Source organism: Anabas testudineus, chromosome 12 (genome assembly GCF_900324465.2).
Source record: "Anabas testudineus chromosome 12, fAnaTes1.2, whole genome shotgun sequence".
NCBI lineage: Eukaryota > Metazoa > Chordata > Actinopteri > Anabantiformes > Anabantidae > Anabas > Anabas testudineus.
The window spans coordinates 16,777,625-16,801,156 of NC_046621.1; the positions used below are offsets into that span (position 1 = coordinate 16,777,625).

The following is a 23,532-nucleotide window of genomic DNA, read 5'->3' on the forward strand; positions in this document are numbered from 1 at the left end:
GCCTGGCCAGCAGGCGGACCGGTCATTTTAGTTGAAACCCTGTTTGCAGCAGTGCATGGACTGCTATAAAGAACCAAACACATCCCTCCCAGCAGACGTGTCTTCCTCAGAACGTCTTATCGTCTTCTCTTTATCGTGATATTGCAGCTGTAACCAAGTGTTTATTTAGCCTTTCGTTGATTGGGTCAGTGACAATGGCGACTCAGCACAGTCTGTACAGTCTGAGCGTCACGTCTACACGGACAAAGAGAGCTCAAGGACAGACTCACTGAGTCACACTCAATGGGTAATACTACATGTGCTATATACATATTTTTTTCTTAGCGGATAACTAAATTCCACAGGGCATGTGTAACCCTCGCTGAGGCCATCTTATCAGTGTTGTGCCACCACAAGTAATCTGCAATCCAGCTGCAGGCTGGGCAGTGATGACTCACTGTGGTTTGATAAATGCTGGGCCACGTTTTGAGATTCTGATATTTTTAAGTGATTTGCGCCTGTGAACAGCTCAAAATGATACAAAAACAGTTTGAGCAAGAACACCTTACTGTGGAGAGCTGCTGTAGAGGGCTTCTTTTACTGATCTAGACTCACTGAACAGAAAAGTGAAGCCTGCTCTTCAGTTATTTCTACCATTAGGATTTATTGTAATTTCATAACAACGTGCTGGGCAGAGGGTATCGGAGCAGAGTCTCGTCTCTGGTCTCTAAGTTGCATTTCATTTCATTAACTGGACTGTAAGCACTCCCGTCTCACAGCTAGAAGGTCACAGGTTCGAGCTTGTCGCCTGTGACTGTTCATGCACTTATACAAACTGGTGACTCCGAGTTGACCACAAATGATTGTCTGTCTGTCTGTGATGCTGCTTCTTAATAACCGTGGTTCATACCTAGAAACACACACCCTCACACAAACTGTTTGGTGGTTATTGCCACTGATTTAGATCAGTGAGTTTCCTAATAGAACTCTCTGTAATGTGAGCATCAAGGTAACTTTACCTACTGCAGCTACAACACTACAGAAGCAAACAGCAGTTTATCTAGAGCGTGATACTGTTTCCAGTGTTTGGCACACTGCAGGTTCAGCTCCTCCTCCCTCCGGTATTTCACATTAGGGAAATTCCCCTGATAAAAAACCTTTGTGTTTACCTTTTGATCTTCTCTCTCGGTGATTTTAGTATTAACACTCTTCTCACACCTCCAACTCCAACTGTATCAACCTCTGGGAATAAAACTAACTGCTGCATCTTTTCCAGGATACCGTTCCTTTAGCGAGACGGAGAGGTTTTTGTAGACAGATGATTTGGCGTCACCGGGTGTGTTTGTGCTTGTGTGCACGTGAACGTGCATTCCTTCACTGTGCCACATTATCTGGCCCATTTCAGACCTAGAGGAGAGCTGATTAGGGGTCATGGCAGCGAGGGGATTATCACTCTGGGTCAGACTGTACCCCGCTGGTGTACACCGAGGAATGCAGGCAAATCAACCAGCGAGCCTATCAGTCAGCCAGTCAGTCAGTCACGCACGGAGCCATCCCATGTGCCAGTCAGTGATCTGCCAGCTCACACAGTCCTCACATGAGACTATCTTGGCTTTATATCAGCAATTACTTTGAGGATCTGCATGTTCTTTTCACCCACTGTTTACCTATCACACACACACACACACACACACACACACACACGATCATATTTTCTTCTTATCTATTGACATGTTTTGTCTACATGTCAGCAAATAGACATGTTCTATTTCAACAATTAGGAGCTGACAAATGACTAAATGTAAATTACAGTTAGAAGACCTGGGAAGGAGTTTGGTATTTTCACATGGGGGGAGAAAGTCTCCCCAGAGAGAGAGAGGGGTTAATGCTGACCTCTGTTTAGTGCTGAATTATGGCCATAAATTATATTAGTGTAACTTGAATCTTGGGAGTAGGAAACAGTTAAAGGAAGTTAGGAGTTAGGAATTAACTAGATAAGTGCAAATTATATGTGATGGGTTGTGAGCAAGTGACTTTCATAACATTTGGTTTATAGGTTATATATTTTAAAGGAGCATGAAATGTTTGTTTTATCCACTTGGGGCAGCACAATCAGAAAACAACTCTCTACTGACATAGAATCAGAGCAAGGATGTGGAATGTAGGTAGGATTTACTTATTAATGTAAGTACGTTAAAACTCAACAGGTAAAAGAGGGATATGAACTGAAAACAGACGGGAATGTCCAGGACTCCACCAGTCAATCTGGATGCTGTCAGCTCACTGACTGTCGTGCCACCAAAGAGGGACCACCTGTGCCAATTCCTGCAAATGAGGCCAATACGTTTTGTGCCACGTGTGATGGATCTGTTTCAGAGAAACATGAACAGTACATGTCCTCCCATTGCCATCATTGTTCATTAAATTTGCCAGTATTTAATTTGTCAGTCAAGGCAACTTAGAACAAAAAGGCAATGAGTCAAGTCATCAACAGTATTAAACTTTGGAATATCTTACTGTGAAAATGACAAGAGCCTTGTTAGATGACTCACATGAGGCCTGGAGGGGAAGAGAGATGATGTTAAAAGCTCCTCAATGCAAACAGTTGCCTTTAGCTGCTGGAAAGGTAAAAGAGGAAATCCAAAACATTGAGCTAAAAGAGGCTAGAAAGCTACTGTAGAGCTAAGGGTGCAGCATAATTCCCCATCATTTTGTCACATGTGACCCCTTTCACATGACATATAATTGTTTGATCTATTGTTAATGTAGTTTTGTTTAGTGCAGCTTTAAATGATCAATGTATGCTACTTTTCAACTCCTGTTTTCTTTCCTCTATCCATCTACCTCTGTCTGTCCTCTATACTTCACTGTGATACCATTGCTACAAAGCCGACTGCTCATTGTGCTCCGCCTCCGTCCAGCACAGACTTAACATTTAAGCACCATTAACCACGCTGCCTCTTTGAAATAAATGACACAGTACAAAAACAGTGTAGTTCAACTTCACTTCCTCAGTAATGTACCACCTTACGTGCTGAGTTAGTGTGCCATCCTGATGACATCCCGTGTGATTCCAAGCAGGTTTGCACCAGCTAACTGCCTGTGCAAACACCTGCACTAGAAACTCTGTGGGCTTGCATGTCAGAGCCAAAAACACAAGTGGGAAGCCATCTCATGACATTTCCCACTCACTGGGGGTGACAAGCCATCGCCACAGTCCTTTGGGTCCTGGGATACAAAACCTATTTTCCCTCAGCGGGACGCCACTTCTCTCGCTTTCATCCACCTCACTCTGGAAATGAGAATGACGTTCCATTAGCGAGGGGAAAGAATCCCCCACCTTGGCGTGTGAGACGTGCAACGCTGAGAGCCAATTGCCTAAATGAAATTCCAGTATGTGATGAGTGGGAAGTGAGAGGCTTGCTGGGTAGCCAGGCTTGTGCAGCTGCTGGCTTGTTACACTCTGCCTCTTCCCTCCAGACTCCTTCAAGCTCTGAAAAGCACCGGGTGGAGACTGAGATCCAGCAGCATGGATGATTTAGTCTCAGATAGCAAATTTTGTGTCTGGCTTCATTTATTGAGCTTTAGCAGTATTACACTTACATAATCACACAGTCCATCTCTCTCCTGAGTAAACCTGAGGACCTCTGGCTGTTGTTGGTAAAGGGAGGGGAAACTGTGCAGCAGACATGGGAACAAGCAATGGAAGTGGCTTTGTGTGTATTCATGTTTGGCTCTCAGAGGAATTGCGCTATTACTCTAAATAAGGTAGAGTGATAATGTTTTCCCTGCCTGACTAGAAGATGAAGTCCCCTTTATCTGTGCAGTCACTGGAAACCTCATTTCCTGGTCCGGTTGTCTTTCCAGAATCTCCGTCCTGGCTGCCAGCACTTGCTCTACAGGGAGAAGTATAGAGGACAGACGGAGGTAGATGGATAGAGAAAAGAAAACAGGAGGATGTAGATGGAGATAGTGAAGGTGGAAACTGTCTTGAAGACTTGTCTTTTGTTATGTTACTGTCTAAATGCAGTGTGTGAGCACATGTGAATGACATGTGAGTCAGGATTATTATCTCTAATGGCCGACATCACTCAGTTTGCAAATATCCCTCCCAAACATGTCGTGCGCTTTTTATCTGGCAAAAAAAAAAAAAAAAACATAGAACAGAAGCCTCTCAGTAACTGTTGGTGTGATAGCACTTGTATTTCTACATTCAGTTATTCAGCAGCGCAATGAATCTGAAACAAAACAATCAAGATCGAAGCTCTTTTTAAGGGGTGTCACAAAAATGTGTCATTTTCTATTCATATTATATTATATGTTATGTTTTAAGCAGGGTACCTCCATTTTCACAGCTCACTGTATGGAGACAAGTTAAAGTGACATCAGGTTCTACAACACCCTAGCCAACAGCAGATGACTACTTTTACTATCTTTCTATCTTCAAGACTACCTGAATTTCCCTTTGAGGATTAATAAAGTTTGTCTTATCTTATCTGATCTTAATTGCCCAGGTACAGTACATTCTCTTGTTACCTCAAGAGAAGAGAAGCAGATTAAAGGTCTGGAGATGCTATCAGGTCTGGAGTTGGCATTTCAAAGCTGCTTCACTGGAGCTATATCTATAAGAGAGATAGCAAAAACCTTAGGTGTGGCCAAACAAACAGTTTCAAACATGCTTTAAAAAAACACACTGGTAATCTCAACAACAGTCAAGCCTGGAATGGCAAAGACATGGCCGAGTTAGTCACCTGATCTCAAGCCAACAGAGCAGCTTTTCAGTGACTGAAGACTAGACTGAAGGCAGAAAGAGAGGAAACTCCATTCTGTGATGTCCACGAGCTCCAGACTTAAAAATTATGGCTATATCTACAATTATGTCACTTTGTCCAAATACTTCTAAGCCCCTGAAAACATACTCTGCACAAAATGGCTGAAATTCCTAAACAATAAATGTGACATGTTTGTGAAACCTCCTGAGGCTGAAGGGAATTTGGTCATACCTGCAAAACTAAAGTAGCCTGATAAGGTAATAAAAAGAAAAATGCAAACGTGAACATGACAGTTGTGGTAGAGGAAACATCACAGCATCATCAGTCGTTAGGATTCACCCTCTGGAAAGCAGGGAAAACTAACTTCAAAAGAACAAAGCTGCATTGTTAGATTGATTTGATGTTCACCGCAAACAGCTGTATCGTGATGAGTAAAACCAAAATCCCCAAATGTCTGAGTTTAGAAGCAAATAATGAGTTGATGACAGGTCACATATTTAAGGTCGATCTCATCCTTTGTTCAGCAGTGAGCTTCTGCCAAACACAGGACCTGAAAAGGAGCAGGCATCAACAAGTTACTGTAATTCAAATGTGGCTTATTTATTTATTACTGGTTGACAGGCATACATTACAGTGCAAACCATTCTTTGGCAAACGTACAATAAAAATATCATGATAGGTACTACTATATCTACACTGACCACCGGTGAAGGCACAGTGTAGGTAAAGCATGTTTAGTCTTGCAGAGCAGTGCATTCTATCAACAGTTGGGAGTTTTTTAAAGGGGAAATGAAGAGAGGAAACCACAATGACAAAACAAAATTAAAATGAACTAATACAACAGATATATGAATATAAAGACTGGTAATGAATAGAGCTCACAGTGCTTTGGCATCCAAACCTCGAGCCAAAATGCTTTGTCCTGTTACCGAGACAGAAAGACAATCAGAAAATCTGTCAAAATCAGAGACACTTGACGTTGCTGCTATTGTTGGAGAAGCCACAGTCAGAGTAAAGTGAAGGAGAGGAAAAATACACATCTGTAAACACAGTTTGATGTGCAAACCTGTCCAGTCCATTTAAACATGTGATATAATAACAGTTTACCAGTGCGACTGCCATCCCTGTAATCCATCTAGAAACCTGAAGGGAACATTCTGTGTTGAGTATTCTGTTTAGTGACAGATGCTTGCTCCGGATGTTAGCACATGAAGAAAACAATGGAAAGGAACACTGCAGCTGTGGGTGCTTTAACACAATTAGCAGCAAAGCAAAACAGGAAAACAGACACATGACCTATGTTAAACCAAGAGAACCAGTGCATGCAGTACAGTACATCTGTCAGGAATCAGTGGAATAAATCTGTCTCACAATAGCACTATGGTGAAGACTTGTTTTGATTGACACGGTATCCCAATCATCCCTCCCCCAACGTTACCCTTGCTTCCCTCTCATATGGCTTCCATTACAGTGGAATGAGGGTCAGAGAGCTAGAGAACCCAGTGCACCACACATGCTCTGCTAAATGACGTCACCCCAGTCTCAAAACCTTTAACATGGCAACGTAAAGTGAACAGCGCACACATTCCTAACCTACATCGACACTGGAGCCAGTCCTCAAATGGGGAACATTCAAAAACTCAACACGCATGAGGAAAAAATGTGGAGAGGAGAGGTGGAGGCAAAGTGGCTGCTCGACAAAGGAATGCATGCAAACGTGTCCTTGTGTAAACTGGAGCTAGAGAGCGGCAGGTCCGCAAGGGCAGTGAAGTAGTCCTTCAGCTGAGTGTAGTCTGTGGACTAAAGACTCTACATGAGGAGAATACTGCTCTGGTTGAGTTAGCAGTACAAAAGGCTGAACCATGACCTCATTACAACATTCATACATAGTTTTATAGACAGACACATACCATTTATGTAATTTTAAAAGCTACTAAATCATCCATTTGGCTTTAAAAGACTGGGAAAAATACTGGGATAAAGTTCACAACACTACAGTGATAAAAAAGATATTCTTTCACTGCTTTCTCAAAGCAAAACGAAACATGGAAAAAGAGCACAGCAGCGCAAGAGCTGGATCCAGAGTCCTGTGATGGGAATTGCCACATGGCTCCACCTCAAGTTCAGGACAGGCGAGCAGAGATAATCTGTAAGTGAACTAACTATTTGCCCACGGACATAGGAGTGGTGATCAGTAGACATTGTTTTTGCAATACAAATACTTTTGCAGGGCTTCACATTATCTTCATATGTAAGCATTTTAAAACAAAACGCAGAGAAAACAAAACAAAACATATTCATAACATGATATAAAGCACCGTGGAGTAAAAGATGAAGTAACTCTATTCATATCAAGTCTTTAATTTGAATAAAACAATCCTCTCAATCATGTTTTATTAAAAGGCATATACTGAGTGTTTAAAGGTTGCTTTGCATACAAAAAAAAATACTTCGAAGGTCTGTATTTAGAGATTAAATCATTAATAAAAAGGGGGGAATAGCACCAGTTTTCGGCATCTCTAACCTGAGAATTTTTTATCGAATAACAAAATGGCTGCCGCCCTTCAATCTACTTCCCTTTCCTTGCATGTCGACGGCATCTGACCCCGCGCTTTGTCACCAAGTGTTAGTCGCAGGGGAGCAAACACAGTGGCTGTTTTTTACACTTCAGTGGACTCCAAGTTAGGAGGAGAGGTTTGTCTGTTTTGTTTACAATCCACCCATTCATCCACTCACCCACCTATCGGTTCAGAAATAAATCCATTTAGTGACTTGTTGCCAGAGGATTTCAAACCAAGCCTCAAGCTGCTGGCCCTGGAAAGGGCAAGAAGCCAAAACGAAAAAAAAGTCAACCCCTTCACTGATCGAGGGACAATAATACAAAGTGAAACAAAACAAAAACTGAGGCTATTGGGTCTATCAAGGTGATCAGCACACCTTCAAGTGTCTCATCCTCTCTCTGGATGTCTGTGTGAGTATTTGACTTTCAGACACTAGAGTTGTTTGCTGGGGGGACCTGAGGGTTAGTCATTGTGGGTGTCTGATTTTTGCTGCTTGTCTACATCTTCCTGCTCAAGGCACACAGGGCAGCAGGCACCTTTTAGCTTGACGGGCCGTTTGCACTCGGCTGGTGGACAAGACTCCACAAAGCAGGTCACCTGGCCGTCCTGGGGGAACAAAGAAGGGACAATATGTCAGTTAACTTATTATATAAAACTAGAAATGTTCATGATCACTGTGGGGAAACTGACCACTTGCAATGAAGACATCAACATATAACAAAGGAAAAAACCTAAAAACAAGAACAGACTAACTGGAGGCTGCTGATTGGCACCGGGCAGTAACAGAAACACTAACAGGTTTATTCTCTACTCTCTCTTTAACATTTACTAAACCAGGTAAAATCAATCAGAGACCTGGCCAGAACACAAGCATCACAAATTAGCTTGTCCCTGAAAAGAAAGATTAAATTGCTTTGTGAGGTCATACAGAAAAATAAAGAAATGTGTTTCAGAGTGACAACATGATGTGTTGGACCTAATTGTTCTTTCCAAGACAATGTTTATACCTACCAAACTAAATTATTATAACAAATTAATTACATGGAGCTGTGGAAAATGAAGTAAGACAGTTTCAGGAAAGCCAAGGAGAAAAACAAAAGAGAAAGGTGTGTAATCAGATGTGGAGGACAAAATAAACTGAGTAGGAAAGATGGCAACATAGGGTAAGTGGGATGGAAACAAAGGACTGAAGATCTGAGGCAGTCAATTTTGGCATGCGACTGCCATTACCTCTGCCAGCATTTGGCACTGAGAGAGTGTCAGAGATAAAGAATGAAAGGCAGAGAAGTGCTGGATGCACACTGTGGGCAGATAATGTGCCAGGAGAAGGGTACTGCCAAGAGGTGGTGGAAGAGGAGGAACACTTGAAATATTTCCAGCCAGAGAGAAAAAAAAAGTTCTGATGGACAGCCTGCAGTCAAACACGATCAGCTTCTCAGAGTATGAAAAATGACAGTATTAGATACTGTGTGCATGTATGATTATGATTATGATTTATATCCTGAACTTACTGTGCATTCACATATGGTGCAGGAGTCCTTTTTCCACCGCTCCCCATCTGTTCGCTCACGTCCGTCACGGTCAGTGCAGTCAGTCTTGCTCAGACGGGCTTCCAGTTTCTTAATCTACAAAGAAACAATACCTCAGTTCCTAGGAACACTGACAAGACATTTGCACCATTGTAACATGTATTCTGAAACATGAGCCAGATGAAACCAGAATTTTCATACTATTCTTTTTTTGTACAGTATTAACTACCACGTGAGGAATATTGTGATTCTGAACCATTCTATAGCATTTAAACCTAACCATATCTCCACCCAACTTCTCAACTTTCTACTCATAACTACTCAACAGCTCTGCACTTAAATGTCTGCAGCTCACTAAAGAATCCTGGGCCCCATCCTGAGGAATTATCTGTACTGCTCATGTAAATGGAAAACATATCTGTATGTAAGGGGTTTGAACTGTGTCAGTGTGTTACTCTACAGCATAGTTTTCCTAAACAGACAGGGCACGAGTCCATGCAATTCAGGACATCAAGACACATTTAGACTTAACTGTTTTAAATGATAAATGGATAAGGGGATAGGATTATCAATTTTAGACAAGGAACTAGGGTTTATATGTTTCACTGTGGTCATTTATCACCTGCTGCAAACAGACAAACACAACGTGTGTCAAGAGCTGAATTTGTTGAATATGTTCAGGTACCAGTGGCAGTTCACGTTGGATGCTTAAATTACTGTCAGATACGGTCTCTCTGCATTCTGCAGTCTAATACACAGACACAGATAATGTCTGAAAACAAGGAGATTAGCAGACCTGATAAATGTATATAGAGAGGAGTGACAGGACTCCCAGATTTCCTGAAGTCCATTACCAGCTCCTTTGTTTTACTGATGTTCAGTTGAAGATGGTTGACTTCACATCAGTAAATTGGATTTCTCCAGTGCATTCAACACCCTGCACTGCTGGGAGAGGAATTAAAAAACATGCAGGTTGCCTGATTTTGTGGATCATGGACTACCTTACTAACCACCCCCAGTTTGTCCACCTGCATAACTGTGTGTCTGACAGGGCAGGGAACTGTGTGTCTGAGCACAGGTGCTCCACAGGGGACAGTTCTGTATTCCTTCCTCTGTATACCTCAGATTTTCAGTATTCAGGGTGGAGACGTCACAGAGTACCAGGAAGTGGTGGACAGTTTTGTGGACTGGTGTGGACTCAACCATCTTCAACTCAACATCAGTCAAACAAAGGAGCTGGTGATGGACTACAGGTATTCTGGAAGTCCTGTCACTCCTCTCCTTATACAGGGGGAGGTGGAGGTGGTATCTGAGTAAAAATACCTGGTAGTGTACTTAATGTGCAAACAACTCTCAATGCTGGACAATCCCTCCCACCCACTACACAGTGTGCTGCTGGACAGAGGAGCATGTTCAGCCAGAGACTGATCAACATTAAGTTCTCCACAGGACGTCACAGGAGATCCTTTCTACCTGTGGCCATCAATCTTTTTCCTCCCCCCTCTGTAAGGGGAGGGGGAATTAATTAGGACAATTTCTTATCATATATCTGTTGTCATTCCACCCTGGACTATAATTATTGACCCATTTTCATTCATCTATTTTTATATATCTTACATATTCTGTATTTATACTGAGTTTTCTTTGTTGATGTTATTCTGTATTTGTGTTGGTGTGGGTTAGGGTTCTGGTTCCCTTTCTTTCTGTCTGTGTTGAGGGAAACTGTAACAAGGCAAAACAATTTCCCCAATGGGGTTAATACAGTTTTTTTTTATCTTGAAAATATACTAGTCTATTTTTGTGGGTGTAAAAACAGACACACACCTGCTTCCGTAAACTTGTAATTGTCTTCTGCATGTCGGAAACAAAATCCTGGAAGTTGACTGAGGATTCAGTGTGTTTTTTGGAGGTCAGAGTAGCATTTACAAGGCTTTCAACAGGTTTCTCCACTGGGCTGCAAGGACAAACATTTTTTTCGGTTAGATTAGGCTTTAAACACTACCATTCAAAAGTAGAAATGTAGCTATTGTCAATGTTGTAACTGAATAGTGTGGCTGGAGAAATCGACAAAGTTGTACAGGAAACCATTATGAGAGAACATGAGTTTCCAATGTTTTTTGTTGTTAATTTATTTCATACAGGCTAGAAACATTAGAAACACATCTACATATATTGCACTACAGTTCGACTGAATCACCCACAACATCTACATTAAACTAAACAATCATCACTTAAGCATTTCAAAACAAAAACTGAGAAATTACAACCTTGTAAAATGGCAGAGCTGCCGTATTAAATTGCATTAGATTTTATACCTAATACATCTAATGAAGTGGCGAGTGGGTAAATACTGTAATCAGCACCAGAATAAAGTGATGGGCTTCACCAATGTTCTGATGAATTTTCACACTTCAGTTATTGATGTTTGCAGCTCTGTGGTACCTGTTCTCCTTGATGCTGTAGTCAGATTTATCCTCTTTGTAGCTGTGCTCAGCTGATCTCCGCCCCCTGAAGTGGTATGACAAGGCATTGAACTGACCCTTGGTTCTGCAGTCTGGTGGATAAAGCGCAACACAATACAGTTCAATGGGAGCCCTACACAGATGGGCAGGCAAGGATTTCTACATCAACTGATGCAGCATTTTGAAAAAACACGAAAGAACTAAGCAAATTGTACAAAATGAAACCTGAATGGTTCACTATCAGTCAGCTTGCAAACATTCAGCTCAAGCTTTGTGCCTCTGTGTGACTAACATGGACACCCAACTTCACAAAGGTATATATTGGACCACCTATGCACACACTCACTCTCACACAAACACACACATTTTTGTATAGCAATATGAGGATACTTATTAACATTAATAATTCCCTAGTCACCTACTGAAAAGGCATAGGCCATGTTAATCTACTCTCTTTAAATTTTGTATTTATCACTACTGCTTTACCCTAACTATCAAAACTAACTGCCTCACTCTAAAACTTTATTGCTCTTTAAATACCCTTCTCATATTGAGAACTGGATAAAATGCCCTCACTTTGTAAAAATTCATGCTGGTCCTCACCTCACAATCCCCCCCCCCTGCTTCCGCCCCAGTACATATTTAGGCCATGCTGTGTTGAGGACCAGGCCATAACAAACAGATAAATGCCACCAGGTCCTGCAGTTAGGAGGGCTGCATCTTTATCTGTACCGTTTCAAGTCAGTCCACACTTCCAACATGATGCTAATTATATTTGGAGAAAGGTAGGGAGACTGTGGTGTGTTTCGTAGTGGACAGTAAATGGCCAGATTGTGTCAGTGAAAAAATAAACAGATGACAGTGCCACGAAGACAGTGAAGCAAAAATTTCATTATTTTTTACAGTTAAAGCCCATTCAACACAGTTCAAAATTATATGATCAATCTTCAATTAAAAGAATCACTGCATGGCTCATCTGGTACCTTAGATTACGCCATTTCAAGCTATTCACTAGACTGAACAGGTAAAAAAATTTAATGGGGTACACAAAATATTTTCACCTAAGAACAACAGAAATCAAAATGACGAAGTAATATTACCTTGACAGCAGTCCTGCCACATGCGCAGGTCAATCTGAGGCATGTCGTCACAGCTGCTGTAACCATGGGGGAGCTCTGCCACCCTGAAGACGTCCTGCTGGATGCGTGTAATGTTATCTCCATTGTTACAGAGCACCCGTGCTAGAGAAGCTTGCTTCAACTGGGTCAGCTGGGCAGGAGTGAATACGCCAGGGTTTTCATACCAGAATCTGAACAAGACAAAGACAAGTAAAAGAATTGATGGATAAAAGAATCAAATAAATTCCCTGAACCCCTCATTTATTTGATAATGGGGAAAAAATTGTACAGGTGTTGTTGTACAAATGAAAAGTATGGCTTGAATTTTACATGACTCCTATGGCATAGTCACAAAACAGTATTTAAGAAGATAAGGATTCACAAGGTGAACTGTAGGCGTTCTTTCAAGTCATCAGACAATGTGTTGGGGTGGGGTAAGGTTAGCTATGATCTTACTGTACCTGTCACCATCCCGCACACGTCTGAACTGAGTTGCCAGCAGGCACATGAGGGTTGGGCCCAATCTACTGCCAGGGACCAGATCTTCAACCATTAGGGCAGGGAATAAATCAATGTTCAGAGGAGTGCCATACAGCCTGCCATACAGTAAAAAAGAGTTAGGTGGTACTTAACTGGTAACTGTATGACCACTGTCCACATGCTTGTCTCAAGATCTCAAAATATTAATAAAGATCTAGATTGTATAATTACCTCTGTAATTTCTCTCTGACACGAGGATTCTTAATCTCATTCCTCAAATCATCAAATGTCTGAGCTGAGGTCAGGTTGCAGAACGTCCTATAATCATTGTATGAAGGTATACCATGGTCCCTTCCTCTCTGAATATTCATAGCAGCAAGGTCCAGAGCCACAGCGTGGGCCATAGAGAACAATTTCTCTGTCAGCTCTGTATTCAGCAGCTGTGTGGTAACTCGCATTTTACCAGCCACGCCAAAGAGCCCACGCAGTATGGGATCAATTCCACCCTCATTCACAATGCGGAATGGGGAAAAGAAGGCCCGGTGCAACGAGAGGTGTCCCTGGTGAATAGGTTGGAATTCCTCATCTAACCGATAGAGTATTGGGTTGATTAGAGTGTGCCCAAAGCGGAAAGCAGCAGTGGCAAAAGAATTGAAGATGCCGGCATTAGTATTAGGGTCATAACCTGCATACGACCCCATTATCTTCATGCCTGCTTCACCCAGTATCTAGGAAATGGGGAAAGGAATGTTTTCTTTAATTAATATCTTGAGACAGAAGTTAAAATAGTAGCATAAATCTGATATTTTGTCAACAAAAATGTTGAAAATTAGAACTTGTTCACAAAGGTCTATTTAATGACTAAATTGTAACAGAAATAATTTTAAAACTACTATAATGAACTCTCTGTTCCGATGATGAATAAAGACGAGAATGAGTAGCTAATTTTCATCTTAAAAACACACCACACGGTCCACATCTGAAACCAGTGAAGGCTGTTATCTTTATCATTGTACCACTGGACTAAATAGGAGCACAACTTAACAAAAGAACATTAGACTGTTACCTTTGGCAACCAGTGACTGTAGGTGATGTGCTGCATTTGAGCCCCCACTATTTTCCTGGCCTCATGGTAGATGGTGTCCCCGTCCCAGTGAGGATTCAGTCTCAGTAGCTCTGTGGCTATGCGGTTGTGTTCCCTGAACCATACTGTGTGCATGGAAGTCAAACCAAGCTGTTCATTTGCACGGTGGTCTCCAGCTAAGAAACATGGAATTGGACTCTCACTTTCATCTCTCATACACTCAGTCGGTGGTCCAGTGGCAAATGGCAGAAGCGGCTTCCCTGTTCGCTGTATGATACCTTGTCGGAGCAGACCTCTTTGGCTGGCCAGATCTCTGATTTCTTCGGATTCATGTTGGGAGCTGCCATAAACATTTGAAGCATCAATGTAAGAGGTTATCTGGTTGATTTGCTCTCTTGGATATACGCTGTTCATGAGTAGAGATGTCATCCCGCTGCCACACACTGGGCTAGATCGCACAAAGAACATACAGCGGGCGCCACTCCGCAACTGCCGTGGGTCATTGGGTGGGAAATGGATTGGGAAGCATGGTGGGTCATTAGTACAGACCTGAGTACAAAGCTGGCCATCAGAGAACCGTGACTGGCTTAGGGCTATTACTGTTGCATCCAAATCGTGGTCAAGGAATTGACCCCACTGCATCAGCATGTGAGTGTAGCGGTCATCAGGAGTGATGGTTTCTGTTCCAATCATTGTGGTGGACACCAACCTTGGCAGTGGCAACCTGTATCCGTTGTGTAGCCGGTCAGTGGCACCTCTAGGCAGATTAAAGCCATTGTCATAGACTGATTTCAGGAGTCGTTCAAAGGCAGTGAGTGAGGCACCCCACATCGGGTGCTGCAGATTGTTGCAGGTGCCGTCATGGCTGCGATACTTCTGGTGGAAGCAGATGTCAGAGCAGTTATTGATGCGCCTGTGGGCTGTACAGCCTGACAGGTTGGCAATCATATCCAGGAAACGAGGAGAGACCAGGTCATTGTAGCGAAATGCTGTGGAAAAGCAGAGTTTTTTAATTTTATATTTTATATATATATTTATTATATTTACATTTTTACACTTAGTCATTTGGCAGACGCTTTTATCCAAAGTAACTTACAAGTGAGGAACAAGGTAAAAGGTAAAAGGCAAGGTAAGCTTAATGAGGTCTTGCCTAAGGACCCCTACAGGAGGTAGGCCTCAGCCAGGATTCGTACACTGGTCGCACACACACTATCCAGCCGTTTTTTTTTTTTTTTATGTTCTCATTTTCAATCCTTGATGAAAAGACACATTAAACAGTAATGTAGTGCTTGTTAATATAATAAACATGCATGTATTACACATCTTTATTTTGGGACAGTTACTGCTGTTGAGAGTGGAACACCTTTGTGTCCTGAGGGTATGAGTTGCAGGATTTGACTAACTTGCTTTGACTTGCTTTGATATGTCAAAGAACAGATGTGCTGCATATTAATTTGTAATTATGTGTGTGTGTCTGATGTCTTCGCTGTTGTTATGGTTATGCATAGCAACAAGTGTATGCATGTGTATTGTGAAGACAACAGATAAAATTGTGGTGCTGCACTCCCAGATGAAGGAGAGATGCAATAAAAACAGCACATCTGTTTCTGCTGACAGGCAGAAATCTCTCTGTTAGCTTGTTTTGGGGCCAGTGCAACAATGAACACTTGCTTGTTGACATAAGTAATGAAAACACTGTCTCTTCCTCTCTCTCTCTTTGTTCTTATTTCACAGAGCTCTATTTCTCTGTCTCTTCCTACAACACTAACTTCCACCTAAATTTGTTCCTGTGTGTGTTATGTATGTTCTCCCAGTGTCATGCATTCATAATTGAGAAAATATCTACGCCAACAAAAAAAATCTTAAAAAAGGTTGCAGGTTAAGTTTCATGTGGTGTGACATGAGCCTAATAAAAGTGTTTATCCTCGTCAGCTGCCCTTGTGATTATGTCACAGAGTCAGTGCTTAAGACAAAATGGCATACATTAAACCTTGAACACAGTCCAATGGTGCTCACAATAACACAGCAATTCACAGAGTGGTGAATAAGGAATTCACTGTTGCTTTCTCCTGAATCCACATCTACGAGCATTATGTTGACGTGTGGGTATGAGTGTGTCCATTAATTTGCAAGTTGTTTAGTGCAGTCCTAAGATCTAATTGGACTACTACTCTGACAAATTCAAAATAAATGTAATTTCATCAATTAGAACCTCTCTTTCTAGTCACTTTGTGTACGTCTTCAATTGTGAAAAAATAACAGATGTAACTTGAGTAAACAGAAAAACAACCTGAAAATTATTTTGTCTTGATGGCATACAAACTATTATAGCAATCATTTCCTTGAAGCATTAAATTGTTCAAGTGGTTATTCACCAGCAGTGGTGTGCCAAAGGCTCCACCCTGCAACACCATTAACCCAGAGAGTAGACTCCCAAAGGCTCTCCAAGGTTGTTCACACCCTGACAGAAAGCAGCAGTGCAGATCCAACACCAGATGTCTGTGAGGATGTAACACTCTGTTACAAATTCTGTTTGGTTGAGGGGTTCCTGAATTCTAACAGGCCAGTGCTAACAGCTTTTTGTTCTAGGTTTGCAGTGTTTGTGTGGAAAAACAACAAGTGATGTAAATCACTAAGTGCAAGCATGTGAGATTCTAATTGTCACAAGCATCCACAAACCAGAAAACTTAAATATGAAGTTTTACATTAATTTTTGTTGCATATATAAATGAAACAATTTAATTTCATCAGTTTACACACTATGCCTGATGTCTCTCACCTGTGCCATTGGTGTCGACCATGAGACCCTGGTTGACATGGTTCTGGATGAGCAGAAGAGTCTGCTCAAAGATCTCCCCAGCACGTGCCTGCTCCACTGTGTAAGGGTCACGTGGATACCGGAAAAGAGCTAGCAACTCTCCAGGGGTACGAGGCTGACTGGAGGGATGACGGATAAGGAGACAGGATGTTGAGGGAGGTGGGAGAGAAAAAAGAGGCATGAAGAACAATCGAAGCTAAGGAATATGCATGGAATAAAACTTGTGGAAGTAATGAAGACAAAATAAAAAAAAAGCAATCTGATGTTCAAATTACATTCTTCTCATTTGAGTGCAAAAAAGAGGAGGCAGTGTTCTCTGACACTTTTCAGAAAATGTCTTCGCTACAGCCAGAGCTGATCAAAGAGCAACCAAGGAGAAGCTACAAAACATACACAAACATAAGTAACTGATGCAAGTCATTACATTCATGAGTTGGATCTCCTCTACTGTAAGCCTTCTACTATGTTTTTAGGTATAAAACCATGCTGCTGCTTCTTCTTCTCACTCCAGAAGACCAGTGGATTCTTTTCTTATCAGCTAGTTTCTTTTTAATGTGCATTTAACCTAATTCTATAACTTGTGCATTAAAAATGTCTCAAAAACAAAAAAACATTTTTGCTAAAAAAACAAAACAAACAAAAAACAACAACTACTACAACAATGAGCACAACCTCCCTTCTTCTCTCCAGTGTGTCAATGCAAAAAAACAACTGCTGGACAAATCATACAACAGGATAGAAACACGTACGAGCTATACTGAAGCCAACTACAACAGAGTGCAATGAAATCTTCACTGTATAAACAAATCAAATCAAAATAATTACTCTGATGTACAACTGATGTATGGTAAACTGGTAAAGATATAATGAAAAGCTGTTAGTAACCAGTCAGAGATATTGACTGCAGATGTCAGAATAATTGAGGCAGAATGTATAAAGTACTCTGATGTGAAACTCATCAGCTCTGAATCTTTGGAATGGCTACAAAGTTTCTATGAAAGCTCAGAGTTAGAACATGCTGTCATGAGACCAGATAATTATGTATTTGACAATATCAATCTGGACTAAACATACAATGCTGCATATTTCAATTAGTTCAAAGTAATGACATAATGTTGCAGATTGGTGTTCTGATTTGTTTAGTTGCAATCACTATCAAAAATGTATTTCATATTGAGATTTACATTCCTAAAGTGTAATGCCGTACTGAGAGTTTATTTTCATTTAAAAACACAACTACAGAGTTCTGTTTTTAATCTACAAGGCTTGCCACCAAGTCTATTGTAGACTTGAAGGCAAGTCTACAGTAATGCAAGCATAATCAATAGCACTGGCTGGTGGCACTCAGCCTAATGATTTGGAGAACATATTTTTTGGGTAAACTATGCCCTGAATCGCATAACTGCAAGTCCAGTGTGGGGGTGTGTGTTTCTGAGATCTCACCCATCAAAGAGACGTCTCCTTGTGGACTCAATAGCGCTGTCCACATTACGGATGGCCTGCTCTATGGATGTGCTCACAAAGATATCTCCCTCTCGACTGACTGCAGGAACTGTTGTGAGACAGAGACAAATTTAAAAAGAAAATCACAATGAACTGTTTTAAAAACATTTTTAAAAATGATTTATGCTATTTTGTGCTTCAATTAGTAGCAAATAAAAGACATGTAAGAATTAAAAACTACAGTACATTTAGTAAATAGTGCTTGAATGAATTAATTTTTCTAAGTTCCAACAGAATACTGTACAGTATGTGACTTTCCCTCCTGAAGGTGAAGTAAAAACATTTCTGGCACACATTGATCTTAGCGTGCCACAGAAAACATTGAGACATTGTGACGTGGGAACTAAGAGAGTCCAACAATAACTGAGTACATTGATGCAGTTTATTGATCACCAGCAGAGTGCTGTGGTTTGACCTGACAAATCTCAGCAGGAAACACCAACAAACACAGTGAAGAACTGATAGGATCTGGATAGCACTACAGCAGAGTGTGACTATATTACTGACTGACTTGGACAAAAAGAACACCAGGTTTCTTACTTTGTGGACAGTGTGCTACCGTGAAAACAATTTACACTGAATCTACAAAATACGCTGCCCGTCCAAAAAAAAAAAAAAAAAAAAAAAAAAAAAAAAAAAAAGGCACCACCTGAATTTAACTAAGCAAATAACTATCCCATTGGATAATTACTGCATGTATGATTATGTTTCAGCTGCCAACAATTTACCCTGACTGATGCACTGAGCCACTTCTCATTTCTAAACAACCATGTCTGAAGACACATCCTGTGGTCGTGGAATAGATGTTAATCTGTTTCAGAAGGGTCAAGTTATTGGCATGAATCAAGCAAAAAAAAAAACAAAAAACAACTAAGGAGATTGATAAAAGTATTAAAAACGGTAAAATGAAAGAAGATCATGTGGTCTGATGAGTCCAGATTTACCCTGTTCCTGAGTGATATACACATCAGAGTAAGAAGAGAGGCGGGTGAAGTAATGCTACCAACATGACTAGTGTCTACTGTACAACCTATGAGGGCAGTGCTATGATCTGGGGTTGCTGCAGTTGGTCAGATCAGGTTCAGTAACGTTATGTGTTGTTAAAGAATAAGGGTCAGCAGACTACCTGAACATACTGAATGACCAGGTTGTTCCATCTATGGATTCTTTCTTCCCTGATGTCACGTACATATTCCAAGATGATAATGTCAGGATTCATCTGGCTCAAAATGTGAAAGAGTGGAGCATGACACATCCTTTTCACACATGGACTGGCCACCACAGAGTCCAGACCTTAACCCCATTGATCATCTTTGGGATGTGCTGGAGAAGACTTTGTGCAGCGGTCCAACTCTCCGATCATCAAAACAAAAAATTAGTGCAACTCTGGATGAGAATAAAAGTTGAGACACTGCAGAAACTGCACTGCCGTAATCAAAGCTAAAAGTGGTCCAACAAAATATTTTTTTTGGACAGGCAGTGTATTACATCTCCTTCCTGATGCTGCGTTGAAGCTCGTTCTACATTATGAACATTCTCTGTCTCATTACTTTCTTAACTATTACAGTTTTATTGCTTTAGTTTTTCTTTCACTTTTTCTTCTATGTGACAAGCGGAGAAACCAAAAGCTAGTGTCTTTGTAATGGCTCTGACATAAACTCACAACATTAGTGCTGCATGGGGTGCTCCTTGCATTTAGTACATTAAGTGTAAAGTCCTATATGTTTATTCTGCACTAAATTTCATTTGCAACATGTTTAAACCTTACTTGTCAACATGGTCCACTAACTGACCCTGCCCCCCACCCAGAAAATGGACATGCAAGGTGTCAGATTCTGAGGCACTGATATCAGTTGTTTTTTACCTGTGACAGTGAGAACCATGCTAGCAACCTGGAAGCCAATGGGATTGCGGGCAACACACTCATAATGTCCAGCATCTGCAGTTCCCACATCCTTCACCTCCAGGTAACCCTCAGGGCTGATGTGGAACTTGCCACTTTCTGTCACCTGTATGCCATCCTGAGAGACACATGATCATGTCCATGAGTGCTACATAAGTGCTAACATGTAAAAGTAGGGATTAAACTATGAAACAGTGTTTAAAATTCAGAGGTGGGACCTGTTAAATTAGATGAAGCTGAATAAGCATAATATCATTCTGTTACTTTATCATTATTAGCGTTACTTTTTAGTTAAACATATACTGTATTTAATGGTCACAGTTCTCTTTGAACCCCTTCAGCACATGTCTAACCTCATGACCTCTGCAGTGATGAGGTGACTTATTCAGTATCTAACCTTGTTCCAGGTGAGGACTGGTTGTGGCTGGCCCTCAGCACTGCATGGAATCCTAACATCCTGGCCAGACTCCACTGTCAGGTCCCTTGGAGCATTTGTGAAAACAGGCGTCACTGAATGAGTTAAAAAACATGCGCACACAAACACACACACAAGCATGTTTTAATGATTATGCACCAATGGTCAAGTACACATAAATACTAATACAAACAATCACAGCAGACCTTGACTTCTGAGACTTAGCATTTTACTGTCTTGCATATACACACAGAATATGCACACACACAGTGTGTGTTACATTTTAAACAAAATGTGAAATGTAAAAGGAGATCAAAAGGTAGGTGTTCTGTATTTTGAAGGGAAAAAATGTGCTATGATTCATAACATACTTTGAATAATTTTTGTCCACACACACGCACACACACACACACACACACACACACACACACACATACTCGGTGCGTTTAAGTGTGATACATGTTACTCAACCAGGTTACATCTAGCTTTCTTGAGTAAGCTGATTTCTTAAGTGTCATGTAGATTTGTGATTAGATTTCTCCCAGAGAACTCTGAGAACCCTTCCATGTATATCCGTAACCAGTATTCTAATTGGCTTTTTACAACAGCGCATGTGGATAACAACAAAGGCTGCCGGCACTTACCACTCTACCACTCTTGCGTTCCCCGATTATCTCAGAAACCTGGTTTCTCTCAGTAACTTGAGTTACTTATGTCCATGTAAACACACAGGATATGTTACTATTCTTTGTCACAGAAGATTCAGTAATGTGAACAAAGTGACACAAGAACAAATAATAATCTTACAGGGACTAAAATGTGTGTGGAATGGTGGCATGCTTTACATCCACATAGCATCCTGTTAATTGATGCTTTTACTTTTTTCTAATGGTTTGTCTATTAATCTGCACAGCACTCTAAACATAAGACAGCCATCCCAATTCCAGTTTGCTCTTAGGTTTGTACACTACTTTAACAGTGTGGCGACATTATGCAACGTGTAGTTTGAGCCATGTTAACAGTCATTACTACATGGAAAACATAGTGTCATCTCAGGATTACAGACTGCCATGCTTTTCTGTGCTAAACCAAGCCTGTAATTTCACTCACTCACTCACTCACACACACACACACACACACACACACACACACACACACACACAATACCACCATCTAGACACAAGAAACATCTGTGTCAACTTCCCTTCTTCTGAACAAAAACATGTACAAAATGCACAGCATGTTCATTTATATTACACATACACGCACACAAAGAACGTGAACGTGCAAGCAAACACACAGACAAACTCCCCATTTACACATGCACTGTAACAATTTAATAGTTGACTTGCACATGTAATGACAAATTAGCTGTGAATGACGTGTGCTGCACCACCCCCACCCGGTTAACTTTTTAGCACCCTGCCCTTCCCTCCTGCTCCTATGCAAACACTGCATGTCTGCATAGGGGAAGAGTTATTAAGTTGCCTACCTAGTAGGACCTACATTTCCACCCTGACATTTTGGTCCTTAATGGACACTAAATTCAGTCAAAGTTTTTCTTAATCTCACTCATTTAAAAAACATATTTATATACAGCACTCTAGAGTAACACCTAAAACAAACTCTCTAATAAGCGGTTTTAAAGTAAACTGTTTCCTCTCACCTCTCTGCTGAATACTGAGCTGCACAGCAGTGCGCACAGTGCCTACAGGGCTAGCTGCCTGGCACTCATACTGGCCCTCGTCATGGGCTGCAACCCGAGTGATGCGCAGAGTACCGGAAGAAAGGACTATGTGACGACGGTCTAGGGGCAACGGACTGCCTCCGCGTGTCCAGGCAATCACCGGCTGTGGGTAACCACTTGCTTCACAGGGAAAATCCACTGTTTGACCCTCCAGCACGGATTGATCCTGTGGTGTGACCGTTAACTGTGGGAATGCTGTGGACAGAAATTTTGTTTTTTGCTACAAAAATGAAATCATTCCTGAGGCTGAGGACACCTAAATGAGATAATACCTAATGACAATAAAAGCCAATTCATTATTTCTGCTTGCCGTCCAATGCTCAATTGCACTGTGGATGGTATGATGGAAAAAGACAAAATTTAAGTGGTAATGTAAAGAACATGCATGGGGAATGCAAGTTGAGTCAGAATGTCTTATTATTTTGACAATTCATTATGTATTAGTTAAGTTCCTTTAATGTCTTATGAGAATGAGGACAATGGCAATCAATCAAAAAGTTAAGATTTTCAGTGATATCGAAGGGGGCCCCAGTCACGATTAAAAAAATCAAAACACTGATCCACTGGTTACACCATGTCTAAATACATTCACTTAATACAAAGAACAGATTCAGATTCTTACCTTGTACAATGATATAAGCTGTAGCATGTATGGTATCTACATTATTGGAGGCAAAACAGGTATATTGTCCTCCATCGGCCTGAACCACATTCTGGATAAAAAGCCCTCCGGAGGGGGTGATGTTGATGCGGGGATCATTGGGCAGTGGTGTCCGGTCACCCCTTGTCCAGGACACTCTGGGCTGTGGCTGGCCTATGGCGCTGCACTCCAGGGTCACACTCTCTCCAACCAACACTTCAGTGTTCTGGGGCTGGATTACAAAACTTGGGCGTGCTGAAGGAGTAGGAGAACACAGGAATAGGGTTAGATTAATTTGATGTCTGGGACGTCACTGAAAGGCAACTGAAAATTCAGTTCCAGCTTTTTTCATTTTTGTATATTTCTGGCCACTCGGACTTCAGCTAAAAGCTATGTGTGGCACAAAATGAGGTTGAGTTCTGCCCATATTTGGCAAGTGATTACAGTGGAGTCTAAGGAAATATGTACACAGTGAGAGGCATGGAGTTTACAATCACACAGACAGGAAATGCAAAACATCT

General features: G+C 41.2%; 1 protein-coding gene across 1 annotated transcript in view; it reads right to left on the minus strand.

The window, feature by feature from the left end:
• Positions 1 to 5,330: 5,330 nt before the first annotated feature.
• Positions 5,331 to 23,532, minus strand: part of LOC113158956 (peroxidasin) — a 43,280-nt gene continuing 25,078 nt past the window's right edge. Inside the window, exons 10-23 of the mRNA XM_026355361.1 lie at positions 22,994 to 23,266; positions 22,291 to 22,566; positions 20,607 to 20,719; positions 20,171 to 20,327; positions 18,247 to 18,355; positions 16,765 to 16,922; positions 13,968 to 14,974; positions 13,133 to 13,629; positions 12,883 to 13,017; positions 12,404 to 12,612; positions 11,284 to 11,395; positions 10,666 to 10,795; positions 8,824 to 8,937; positions 5,331 to 7,918 (exon numbers count right to left, since the gene is read on the minus strand). Of these exons, the coding sequence (XP_026211146.1) occupies positions 7,775 to 7,918; positions 8,824 to 8,937; positions 10,666 to 10,795; positions 11,284 to 11,395; positions 12,404 to 12,612; positions 12,883 to 13,017; positions 13,133 to 13,629; positions 13,968 to 14,974; positions 16,765 to 16,922; positions 18,247 to 18,355; positions 20,171 to 20,327; positions 20,607 to 20,719; positions 22,291 to 22,566; positions 22,994 to 23,266 (3,434 nt within the window). The 3' untranslated portion in view covers positions 5,331 to 7,774. The remainder of the gene's footprint in view (positions 7,919 to 8,823; positions 8,938 to 10,665; positions 10,796 to 11,283; positions 11,396 to 12,403; positions 12,613 to 12,882; positions 13,018 to 13,132; positions 13,630 to 13,967; positions 14,975 to 16,764; positions 16,923 to 18,246; positions 18,356 to 20,170; positions 20,328 to 20,606; positions 20,720 to 22,290; positions 22,567 to 22,993; positions 23,267 to 23,532) is intronic.